This window comes from Salvelinus fontinalis, chromosome 21, assembly GCF_029448725.1.
Source record: "Salvelinus fontinalis isolate EN_2023a chromosome 21, ASM2944872v1, whole genome shotgun sequence".
Lineage (NCBI taxonomy): Eukaryota > Metazoa > Chordata > Actinopteri > Salmoniformes > Salmonidae > Salvelinus > Salvelinus fontinalis.
In genome coordinates this window covers 21,268,478-21,281,695 of record NC_074685.1, presented here as the reverse complement: position 1 = coordinate 21,281,695, position 13,218 = coordinate 21,268,478, and the positions used below count along the sequence as shown (strand labels likewise).

The following is a 13,218-nucleotide window of genomic DNA, read 5'->3' as shown; positions in this document are numbered from 1 at the left end:
GTTTATTGTGGCCTATGGAATGTTGTCCCACTCCTCTTCAATGGCTGTGTGAAGTTTCTAGATATTGGCGGGAACTGGAACACGCTGTCATACACATTGATCCAGAGCATCCCAAACATGCTCCATGGGTGATATGTCTGGTGAGTATGCAGGCCATGGAAGAACTGGGCCATTTTCTGCTTCCAGGAATTGTGTACAGCGCCATGTGACATGGGGCTGTGCATTATCATGCTGAAACATGGCGGCAGATGAATGGCACGACAATGGGCCTTACGATCTATGTCTGTGCATTCAAATTGCCATCGATAAAATGCAATTATCTTTGTTGTCCATAGCTTATACCTGCCCATACCATAACCCCACTACCACCATGAGGCACTCTGTTCACAAAGTTGACATCAGCAAACCACTCACCCACACAACGCCATACACGTGGTCTGCGGTTGTGAGGCCGGTTGGATGTACTTTTTTAAAGATTGAAACTGGTTGAAAAGTGTATCTATGCCTTCATTTCCCCAAAATATAGACTCTTAGCTTTCATTTTACACCCAATTTGATATGCTCCTATGAACTTCACGTTGGTGCTCATGGGTCCTTTTACATGGAAATACCCTGTTGTGTCTGTCTCCATTGTTGAGCCAATTACTCTGTCACTTCAGATACTTTAGGCAGCTTGCCTCCTGTTCACCATGACTCAAGTGTCATTATTTCCTGCTTGATTGAATGTTCCTAATCGATAAAGTAATGGAGTAAAAGTCACAATCATCAGAGTTGGACAACTCCAGTCTTCGGCTCGAGGGCTGCAGTACTGCTGGTTTCAGTTCTCCCTGGGACTTAGGGGGCTTTCACACCAAATTGGTTTTGTGCTGTTTTTCCGAACTCTGGTGCATTTACCCCCTTAGTTCAGTTCGTTTGGACTGGTGTAAACACTCTATCCACACTCGGGAGCGCACTAAACAACGTACCGTGGTTCCCTCAAAAAGGGTGGTCTTGGTCCGATTCAATTCTTACCGTGATGAGGTTCGCTGCAGGTGAGAACGCAGTCCAGACCAAATACAGGAAAAGAACCAGAGTCGCTCATTATTATTGGTGGTTTGACTGCGAGCATTTGATGAAATGCACACAGCATCATAACTTGAGATATCTGAAACATTCTGTGAGTAGCAGCGCATTTATGAGTGCGTCCAATGGAGATTTGTAGAGACGGGGCTATACTGAATATAGTCTATTCACATCGCGTTTAGAGTTTCCTCCCGCATGTTGTTGGAAGACCAAAGCGAAAGTAGTATGAAGATGGGAACACAAGTGATCCTTCCTGATAATCATCAATGCATTTTTGTCCAATAAGCAAATGACTTGCATGGACACGTTTAGGAAATTTTATTAGTTTGACATTTGGCAATGTGAAACCAACCTGACCAAATGAAAACATTATATTAACAAATAGTCTGACTCTGATTCGAACTATAGCTCTAAACTATGTGTGAAAACGCCCTTAATTGATCGATCAATTTCACTGTTTTCCCAGAGAATGCAGAACACACATACTAACATACCCCCTATCTTGTCTATTACAGAGATAGTGCAGAAGGTGCGTAATGACCAGAGTCCTTACTTTCGGCCCACCACAGACAACAGCTGCCACTGTGAGAAGCTGACCATCCTGATGGACAGCTGCTGGGCCGAGGACCCCGTCGAGCGGCCAGACTTCAGCCACATCAAGATCTACATCACCAAACTTAACAAGTGAGCACTGAGCACCGTCGTGCCCCAAAATGGCTCCCAATCTCATCTTGTATCAGATACCATGTAGATAATATTTTCTTTGGATTTATTTTATGAAGATGCTTGAAAAAGAGAATGGAGGAAATAATTGCATTAAGTTGATATTATCAAGAGATGCTGGAAAAGGGATCTACTATTAATATTAAATAAAATTGGGATGCTTATCACACACAAATAATTTCAGATCAGAGCGATAGGAAGTCTTCTCCCTCCAAAAATGTGTGGTTTATATTTATCTTGTTGCTTTTCATGGCTTACTTATTTAGATGGATATTTTGGTTCAGTGATGTGTGCGTGTATGCATGTAAAAAGCATGTTTTCCCTTGAGCTGGGCACACCTGTCACTGATCAAAAGCAGGAAAACCTTCAAGATGTACAGATGAGTGACCTCTGTGACAAAGAAAATAAAGTACTTAATGAGCTGTGGGAGGAAATCAGACCCTGGTATTTGCTTTGTTGCTGGATGAAGCTTTCCTACAACTTTTAGATGTGCCCCCTTTGTGCAGAAGTGTTTTGATGTTATTCAACGCTTCTGTATTTCTTACAAGTGCAAACAAAGGCTTTTTTTTGTGTTGGTATAGTAGAAATCCTCCTTTTGAATTCTGACAGTTGTGCCAGGGAGATCACAACTACGGTTGCAAAGGTACCGGTAATTTACCAAAGAATCTTCAGTAATATTGGTATTAACAGGTCATTTTTGTCAATCTATGGTAACTTTGGTAATGTATACTTGAATAACTAAGATCTGGTGACTGCGCAGGCCACTTCAGCAAGCTGAAATCACTGTAATGTTCGTATAACCATTCCTGGACAATCCTATCCTTGTGGCATCCTGCTGAAAAAATCCATTCATGGATATACTGGTGCCATGCAGGGATGCACCTGATAGGCAATGATGTTCAGATATCCTGTGGCATTCAAACATTGCTCCACTTTTATCAAGGGGCCCAATGAGTGTCATGAAAAGACCACACCATAACACCACCACCACCAGCCTGCAGTGTTAACACGCGGCATGATGGATGCATCTACTCATGTGGTTTTCTCAATACCATAGTCCTCCCATCAGCATAAAACAGCAGGAACCACGATTCATCAGACCAGGCAATGTAATTCCAATTCTCCAGTGTCCAGTGTTTTTGTTCCTTAGCCCACTGCAACCACAGTTTCTTGTTTTTTGCTGAAAGAAGTGGAACTCTGTAAGGTCATCAGCTGCCATATCCAATTCGTATCAAGGTACGATGAGTTGTGCATTCTTATGGGTCTTTGGGCACCAATGTTGTACTGGACTGTCAGTTGACTAACTGTAGCCTGTCTGTTGCTCTGCACAATTCGTCAGCCTCCTTTGTCCGCTTTCATCAATGACCCATTTTTGACCACTGGCCTGCCATTGGCTAGATGTCCTTTGGGTGGTAGACCATTCTTGATAGACACAGGAAACGGTTGAGTGTGAAAAACCCAGCAGCGTTGCAGTTCTTGACACACTCACATCGGTGCGCCTGGCACCTACTACCATACCCTGTTCAAAGGCACTTAAATGTTTTTTCTTGCCCATTCACCCTTCACACAGCCATTCACCCACACATACACAATCCATGTATTAATTGTCTCAAGGCTTCAAACCCTTCTTTAACCTGTGGCATCAATAAGGGATCATATCTTTCACCTGGTCAGTGTATGTCATGGAAAGTGCAGGTGTTCCTAATGTTTTGTACACAGTGTAAATTGCACAAGAATTATACATTTATATATTTTTTAAAGGTATTTTTTTCTCTTTATTCAACCCGCCACTTTGTGTAGCCGTTAGAGATAATAATAACCGTCTGCTGGTAAATGGAAAAGATTTCCCAAAAACCTTCTCAATTACATTTTAACTACAGTGTAGTCTATGCCTACCTGACAGAATTATATCATGAATATTTGCATCAATCCAGTGAGCATTTCGTTTAGGAAACGCTGCAATCACACGAGCGCTACAGAAACACTGCTAACCAAACAATGGTCTCTGGCTGGTGCACACTTGCATTAAAGGGTAACTACACACAAAATTCAACATTTCTTAGATTTCTCCCAGATCTAAAAGTGGCCTCCTGATGTGTAAAAAAAGTGTGATTTTGAGAGGCCGATAACCTGAAAATAAATTGGAAAAATGGAAACCAGGAAAAACAAAACGGAGAAATGGATTTAGGAAAAACTCAACGGAATCAGGCTTCAAAAATTACAGATTTTATCAGGCCCTAGACCATGAAGTCACTTCTGAAATACGCATTGAATTGTACATTAGGTGATGTTAACAGAATAGAAAGTTCAGATATTTTTCATTCAGAATAGCAACAAATGAATGGGTATGTTATCTTTCTGTCTTTTTTCATCACAGGGAGGGCAGTACCAGTATTCTGAACAACCTGCTGTCCAGGATGGAGCAGTATGCCAACAACCTGGAGAACCTGGTAGAGGAACGAACGCAAGCCTACCTGGAGGAGAAAAGAAAAGCCGAAAATCTACTTTACCAGATCTTGCCACAGTAAGAATAATTATTATTCAGATTTTCGTCTTGCCTTATTATCCTTATTATCAGTCTGAACTTCTGCTTATCAAATTGAGAAAATGAGGAGACTATTTTCTGTATAATGCTGTGCCATTTGATCATTGTTCAAATTCCAAGAAAGAGCGTCTCAGCTTTCTATATCTCACACTTAAAAAAGGATACACATTCACAGTTAAGCAGAGAGGAGATGAAAGGGCAAGGCAAGATGGGAGCTGACAAGCAAACTTCTCATTAACCAGAACTAGGAGGAGAAATGTGATAGGGGGGTTAAGCACCTCTGATAACACGAAAGCAGCAAATGACAAGCCATGTCCTCCATCTATTTAAGCAGTCTGTCTCAGTGCCGTAGTCACACTCATTTATCCTCCCATTGTCTGGCCAAATGACTCCCTCCAACTTTAAGACAATTTGACAGACAGAAAATGGCCTGAGAGAACCGAGAGATACCTTCTCTCGCTGCAGAATTCAGATCATTTTACCAGAGTCCTGGATTAACCTAGCTGCTAGTGCTACACTGTGCCTCTGGCTCTTTACTGTACTTTAAAATATTGGTGAACAGGAAATGATACTGGTAGAATCTGCTTATTTACTCATTGTGGATCGTAGCTGCCAAGCTTACTGTCACTGTTGATTTATAGCAAACTATAACATTATCTCTTAAGCACTGTATAAGCATTTTGTTCATTGTGGTTTTACTTACTTTGCGTTTTCTTGTCCACAGCTCAGTAGCAGAGCAGCTAAAGCGAGGGGAGACGGTCCAAGCAGAGGCGTTTGACAGTGTGACAATCTACTTCAGTGACATTGTGGGTTTCACGTCAATGTCAGCTGAGAGTACACCACTACAGGTAAACAACTGTCAGTAGATATATTCACTCCTAACCAAAAACAGGTACAGACTTCATACAGTAGCTATCCTATACCAACCAACAGCAGGAGCAAATCCACAACATGATTTTGCACTTTGAATCTTACTGTGTGACCAGTCAGTTTTGCTAAGTAAAATGCACTCAAGGTTTATTGAGTCAAAGTATCAATTCACCATGGGATATTAGAGACTTCCTGTAAACTCTCCCTCAAGACACTTGAAGGTAGTTGACAAGAAAGCTTGAAAATATGCTGGTCCAACAACATTATGGGAAGAGAAGAGAATATGAAGAGGAAATGTAGAGGAGCTTCTTTGTTACTTACACCGACCTCACTCATGCAGAGCCTATTAAAGCACCTACCGTATGTCTCATAGTTACAAAGCATTCCCACACAGAGGCCACAACTCAAAATAGCTATTGTGAGTAGCTGAGAGCGCATTGACGCATTGCTGAGTCACTGGGTGCTTTAGCTGCTATGAAATGTCTTCTCTCTCATGAAGAAGAAGATGAAAAAGAAGATTTCAAGACCACTCATATATTGAGAATCCCTTCACCAGGGTCTAAAGTACTGTATGATGAATGGCTGATGAATTGTTAAGGGCTTGTAAGGTGCACATTTCACTGTAAGGTGCACATTTCACTGTAAGGTGCACATTTCACTGTTGTATTCAGTGCATGTGACAAATACAATTTGATTTGATTTAATGGGATCGTTGTAATGGTCTCAATGGTCTCAATGGTTTTAAGTGCAGTGCCCCAACATGTTATTTTCTCCAGACATTTTGGTCGTTCCGAATTCTGAAATTCATCCAGAGGAACCAGGTTTTCTTCTTGATGCTACTTGTGCCATGAATTCAGACAAAGTATTTCTGGAGTGTTTCTTCTAAAATTGTGAAGACACGTCAGTCATATCATTTCCAATAACTCTGCATGAGTGATAGTTTGTACTTGGCGAGTGGTACACTCAGACTGATCTGTTCTATTCATCCAGCAGAAGCTACTTACAAGTACAGTCATAAATCTTACCTTTCATCAAATGTATTTTAATATAGCTCAGAGCTAAGAATCCAACCACTAGGTTTCAGTGGCGATGTATTATGTGAAATATATTCATTGTCACTTATATTCTACGCACTTGATTTTAAGGTCACATGTCTATTCAATTAAGGCCACAAAACAGACGGTATTCTTTCAACATTAGTGTAGCTTTGAGGTTTAGGTATCTCACCTACCAGTTAGTGCTCTGTTTAATTAAAATATCTAATTACATTTAGCCATTTCCCCCCCAGATTAAGTCGTAATGGTTTAAGAAATAATGCTAAGCCCCTCTGAAAATTAAACTAGAACTAAGACTGTTTTCTTATCACCATTTCTCTCTCCATAAGCCACTGAATCTCCTAACTTGACCAATAGACCCTCAAAGGAATTACAATATACAAACATTTATTTGATGAATGACAAGAAACACTTCATATTTTGAATAAACAGCTGATGTGTATTACTCTTCAAATTCCGGAAAATATTGTGAAAATGTATTCCTAGTATTTGGTCTGTTGCGTTGTTTAACTCATGCAAGCACATTTCTCAGTAAATTGAGGTTCTGGGCACTTGTCCAAGGCAGGGGGAGCAGAAATATTTTAATCTGACTGAGGAACCATTGGGAGTTCATGCAAAAACACATCTCAGTCAATCACAGGGGCAAACTAAATGGAACATGTCTCATGAACACACACAGTGGAACTGATAATCTTTGCACACTATCTTTGAAATTGCTTTGTTTCACAAATGTTTGCCACTAGCTGAAGAAGTATTTCTAATATAGAGAATGAAGGAGCAGGAGGGTAACAGTTATCTGGTTTTAGTGGTGGTGTTTGCGATTGTTTTGCCCTTGAACTATTGTTTATAGTTTACCTGAGTACTGTAGCTAAAGTATTGTTTTACCCTTGAACCATTGTTTCTAGTTTACCTGAGTACTGTAGCTAAAGTATTGTTTTACCCTTGAACCATTGTTTCTAGTTTACCTGAGTACTGTAGCTAAAGTATTGTTTTACCCTTGAACCATTGTTTCTAGTTTACCTGAGTACTGTAGCTAAAGTATTGTTTTACCCTTGAACCATTGTTTCTAGTTTACCTGAGTACTGTAGCTAAAGTATTGTTTTACCCTTGAACCATTGTTTCTAGTTTACCTGAGTACTGTAGCTAAAGTATTGTTTTACCCTTGAACAATTGTTTCTAGTTTACCTGAGTACTGTAGCTAAAGTATTGTTTAACCCTTGAACCATTGTTTCTAGTTTAACTGAGTACTGTAGCTAAAGTATTGTTTTACCCTTGAACAATTGTTTCTAGTTTAACTGAGTACTGTAGCTAAAGTATTGTTTTACCCTTGAACCATTGTTTCTAGTTTAACTGAGTACTGTAGCTAAAGTATTGTTTTACCCTTGAACCATTGTTTCTAGTTTACCTGAGTACTGTAGCTAAAGTATTGTTTTACCCTTGAACCATTGTTTCTAGTTTACCTGAGTACTGTAGCTAAAGTATTGTTTTACCCTTGAACCATTGTTTCTAGTTTAACTGAGTACTGTAGCTAAAGTATTGTTTTACTCTTCATAGGTTGTGACAGTGCTGAATGATCTCTACACTTGCTTTGATGCTATCATCGATAATTTTGATGTGTACAAGGTAAGTCAGATGAATTATGTTTTGTAATGTAAATATGGTTATTTTATATATAGTCACCTGTTTCAACCTACTAACATGTTGTCATGTATATCTGAGGTGGAGACCATTGGTGATGCGTACATGGTGGTGTCAGGACTTCCAGTCAGGAATGGTAAACTACACGCAAGGGAGATAGCTGGGATGTCTTTAGCCTTACTAGAACAAGTGAAAACATTCAAGATTCGTCACAGACCCCAAGACCAACTACGGCTAAGGATAGGAATCCACACAGGTATACATTTCACATTTCACATAGAGTTTGAAATGATGGTTAAAATGTCTTATGCTTATTAACTACTGTTGGAAGATAGATGTTGTTGTTTTTTTCAAATGGAATGAATCAGTGCTTTTGGGGACTGCCCAATCCTACTCCTGATCCTTAGCATCCATATAGTTATCACTCAACCTCTAATAAATCATACACATTTAAATATTTCAATACCTCCTAAATGTTACATGATCTTCCCTAGCCAATCACAGTTTATTTAATTCTATGACAAATATCTGAATTATGTTATGACACAAAATTATTTATTATACGGTAAATAGTTGCCTAGACAAGAAGTCATTTGTGATTAAATTGCCCACTTATGTATCCTGCCTCATGATTGCATGGGGCTTTTGCTCACTAAATGTTATAAACTGCTGTGATTGGTTATGACAGTTGATGACAATATCTAGGTTTTAAGACATACAGTATTTCAGCTAAGAAATCTCTGGAGATATCTCCAGTACCTACAATATTTTGACATGATTATAACAATAAATTGTTATCCATCTACAGTATGCTTTTCCATGGAGGATATTTCCAGTAAATGTCACTGCCTTTTGTTCTGTACAGGGCCTGTCTGTGCTGGGGTGGTGGGTCTGAAAATGCCCAGATATTGTTTATTTGGAGATACTGTCAACACAGCATCTCGGATGGAGTCGAATGGAGAGGGTGAGTTTCAGATTTGGATCTCTGTTTTCCTATTTTCTATTTTGATTGGTGTCGGCACTTTAACACTTAAAACTATTAATGTGGAAATTTTGCCGCATTAAACAGTGTCACATTCTGGAATCCAGTTAATATAATATGAATGACTACCTCATCTCTGTACCCCACACATAGAATTGTCTGTAAGGCCCCTCAGTCAAGCAGTGAATTTCAAACACAGATTTAACCACAAAGACCAGGAAGGTTTTCCAATGCCTCGCAAAGAAGGGCACCTATTGGTAGATGGGTAAAAATAAACATTGAATATCCCTTTGAGCATGGTGAAGTTATTAATTACACTTTGGATGGGTTATCAATAAACCCAGTCACTACAAAGATACAGGCGTCCTTCCTAACTCAGTTGTCAGAGAAGAAGGAAACCACTCAGGGATTTCACCATGAGTCTTTAAAACAGACTTTAAAACAGTTACAGAGTTTAATGGCTGTGATAGGAGAAAACTGAGGATGAAATATTGTACAATCCAGGTGGGCAAATCTCTTAGAGATTTACCTAGAAAGACTCACAGCTGTAATTGCTGCCAAAGTTGATTGTAACATGTGTTGACTCAGGGGTGTGAATACTTATGTAAATGAGATATTTCTGTATTTCATTTTCAATACATTTGCAAAAATGTCTAACAACATGTTTTCACTTTGTCATTATCGGGCATTGTTTGTAGTTGGGTGAGAAATGTTTTTTGAATTCAGGCTGTAACACAACAAAATGTGGAATAAGTCAAGGGCTATGAATACTTTCTGAAGGCACTGCATGTTTCAGCTGACACAAACTAAAACAACTAAGTATTCATTATTTCCTGTTGATTATGTGGTATTTCCTTGGATTTGGATTTTGTTCGTCTGTCGAGCATTCCCTGTTGTATATTTGCTTATGCAATTGTTTTGTGAAAGACTGGTTTCCCGTCATTATTTGTCTTGACTAAATCTGACTAATGCTTGTGTCTGAGAATCCATAACAAAAATATTGTGGACTAGCTCTTTGCACATACTTCCCTGTAAGAAACAAAGCATCAAGGGATAGATTAAGTAGACAGGGAATGGAATATTTATCATCACAAAGCAACAGAGGGGATGGAGGTTGTCATCATAGTTTAATAGTGGTTATCTGGACTGGTATTACTGGCAGCTGTTCTTAACTGGTGTGGTGGTAGTTGAACCGCTGGTGCTGTGCCGGCCAGGATTTTTTGTGAGTGACTCATCACATTATTGATTAACCCACTCACTTCCTGCTCTCTTCCTGCTGTGTGCTTTCACGTCCGTTGATAAATAATTAATAACACTTATAGCCAGGCCACATCCATAGTGATAAACTGCATACCATAAAATATCCTATAGTGGTAGGAATCACCTCTGGGACTGGACTGGCAACAACTGTTTCTAGGGACTATTTCTACAGCAACAGGAAGATTTCACTGTTCATTTCTACTTTTGACCTTCACATAACATACACTTGGTTGACATATGTATGTATGCGTACTGTAATTGTTATGATCTACCACAGTGCATATGGCAGAGGATAAATGTTTCATTAATGCTACTCGGTGTCACTCCCTGCAAAGCACTCACTGTGATTGTCTATTGTCCCATTGATGTGTTTCACAGCCTTGAGGATCCACCTCTCCTCAGCAACCAAAGAAGTGCTGGATGAGTTTGGCTATTTTGAACTCCAAGAAAGAGGGGAGGTAGAAATGAAGGTAAGGCCACAATGAATAATGCATGTGTTGTTGTCAGCATTATCTGTAATGGCTTCATGTATTCAATTTTGTCTGAGAAATGAATATGATAGATTTTTTTTTAAAGAATACAAAAGTGTTTTGTCACATACACCAGATAGGTGCAGTGAAATCTGTTGTTTTACAGGGTCAGCTATAGTGAAATGTGGTCTTGTGATTCCCATTCTGTTTATTATATGCAGTACATTTCAGTAGACTGCAGCTCTGGATCGCTCAGATTACAAGTGTCATAGAAAAGATGGCTGTACTCTCCTGTTGAAATGGAAGAAAACCATAAAGTCTGGTTATGAAGAGTAGCGTACTCTCTCTAGGGATGCCAGATTAGTTTTACCAGGCCCAGCTAATGCCAGGGTCACCCTTCAAGGAAGAGAAGCCCTTTTGTGTATCTATCACTCCCACTCGTCTCCATTGATGAGCCTATTGATTTCTGTGTTTTTCCAGGGCAAAGGCAAAATGAGAACCTATTGGCTTGAGGGGGAGAAGACTGATGTGTACGTTATCTGAGAGGCCTGCTGATAGCGTGTACCCACAGTGGAGCCAACCACAGAGGCTACACAGTGGCACAGTCAGCCAATGCTTTATTTGTTCTAGAATAATGCCTAAAGGTGATTCCCTCCCCAAAAACAGAACAACAATATTTACTGAATTAGGCCTTTTTGGAAAAGAAGGGATGTTTAATGGTATGTTTATAATACCTGTGTATGGTTACTGCCCCAAAAATGGTAAGATGTTTTGTATGGAGAATCTTTCTGTCCTGAGATTGAGTACTTTCTATATTAAGATTTGTATAATGTGTTTGGAAGTCAATTCTGTATTAATATTTCCATACAGCGTTCATAACGGATGGGCACACAGTGTAATAGATGTCAATGCAGAGGTCCGAGTTCCACAGTGGTGTTATAGAGTACAATATGATATATGTATTTCCAAGATATTGTAAGATATTTTGTTCAATAAACTGACTACAATACAACTGTGTTTCATACATTGTTCAGATAATATCATGTATGTTCAACCTTGTGTGTTTTCATAGTCGTGTGTGAGTCGGTGCACTGCATTGTTAATGTACTTTTGATAAAAACATTTTATGATTTAGTAAATCAGATTTTTACAAAACAATAACATTTTGAAATATCATCATTGACGGTAAAAGGGGGACATTTCTTGTAACCAGCTCACTATTTATGTGTCTGGCCGTACGTCTTAACTTTTATACAGACCCGGTGCCAGGATAAAGTTACTAAGGGGGCAGTTGAAATCGGTGAGGGAGCAACATTTTTGGTGGTTCTTGCATTGGAATTATATAGGATTCTGCTTCTATCACAATAAACATACAGTTCAAAGGCTGAGACTCCGAGACCATTGAGTGCTTTTGAAGTGACAGGTTGGCGTGAAATCTGTAGCCCATCTCAGCTGCGCTGTATCAATACAATAGACAGCGCCCTACACACTAAAGCAATGCCACTTTGGTAATGAATATAGGCTACAAGATAAATATGCTGTTTGTAAAAGATGACTTACTTTATGTGAATGCAGCCCTACACACATCTGTCTTACCAAAATAATGCAAACTAAATGCTGAAAGTAGTAGCCTAGTTATTCATGCCAAAACAATTGGGCTTTGAATACTGAAACAACTGCGAATGCGAACGAATGAATGCGAACAGTACAAAACAGCGGTAGGCCTACTATAGGCCTATAGACAAAATATCAGATCAATAAAGGAATAACACAATCTATATTTGGCGGCTTTTTATGGAAATCCAAAGGTGTCATACCTAACCACCCGGTGGCTTTCCATAGCCCCCCTACACACAAACAAACTCCGCGGAGCGCTCTGTCTATGGTGCTGATACAGCGCAGCAGAGGTACAGATTTCGCGCAAACCTGTCACTCAATCATTTGAACTTTTATGCTATTTTTATATAAGGACATACAACTAAAACTGAGGGGACACAAGTTTCAACTGAGTGGGCTAAGTCCCCCTTTTCCCTCTCGTGGAACCGGACCCGCTTTAATAACTGGGCCATATTCCCCTGATAACCCTTACCCAAATATTTTCTCTAAGATGTAACTTGGACAGAATTTAGTGTCCTTATGACGTCTCTAAAAATGTTCGAGAATCTGCTTCATTTATTGTTTGAAAGGTTTCTCTTTTTAGGAGTGAAAGTGTAAGTTAGTCAGCTTAAAGCGTTGGGCCAGTAACCGTAAAGGTTGCTAGATTGAATCCCCGAGCTGACAAGGTAAAAATCTGTCGTTCTGCACCTGAACAAGGCAGTTAACCCACTGTTACGAGGTCGTCATTGTAAATAAGAATTTGTTCTTAACTGGCTTGCCTAGTTAAATAAATGTTAAATAAATAAGCATTATCACTTAATTACGGAATTCCCCCTTAGTGAATTGGAGCAGAGATGAAGAGACACATGATGCACACTGCCATGTCACAGCAGCTAATGACTGGTGATGTCGTTGCAGCTGAACCCAACTGCATCGTGCACAACCTGATAATGACTGTTATTGTACAGTGTACAGGTTCTTCTCACTCTGCATCTCTTTTTTCTCTGTCTGTTCACA

The 13,218-nt window shown here is 39.5% G+C and overlaps 1 protein-coding gene across 2 annotated transcripts in view; it reads left to right on the top strand.

The window, feature by feature from the left end:
- Window positions 1-11,617, top strand: part of LOC129818424 (atrial natriuretic peptide receptor 2-like) — a 55,163-nt gene extending 43,546 nt beyond the window's left edge. For both annotated transcript variants that reach the window (XM_055874280.1, XM_055874279.1), the window contains exons 15-22: window positions 1,578-1,746; window positions 4,163-4,309; window positions 5,055-5,178; window positions 7,810-7,878; window positions 7,975-8,149; window positions 8,759-8,857; window positions 10,514-10,605; window positions 11,086-11,617. In XM_055874280.1, coding sequence (XP_055730255.1) covers window positions 1,578-1,746; window positions 4,163-4,309; window positions 5,055-5,178; window positions 7,810-7,878; window positions 7,975-8,149; window positions 8,759-8,857; window positions 10,514-10,605; window positions 11,086-11,148 — 938 coding nt within the window. In that variant the 3' untranslated portion in view covers window positions 11,149-11,617. The remainder of the gene's footprint in view (window positions 1-1,577; window positions 1,747-4,162; window positions 4,310-5,054; window positions 5,179-7,809; window positions 7,879-7,974; window positions 8,150-8,758; window positions 8,858-10,513; window positions 10,606-11,085) is intronic.
- The last annotated feature ends 1,601 nt before the right edge of the window (window positions 11,618-13,218 follow it).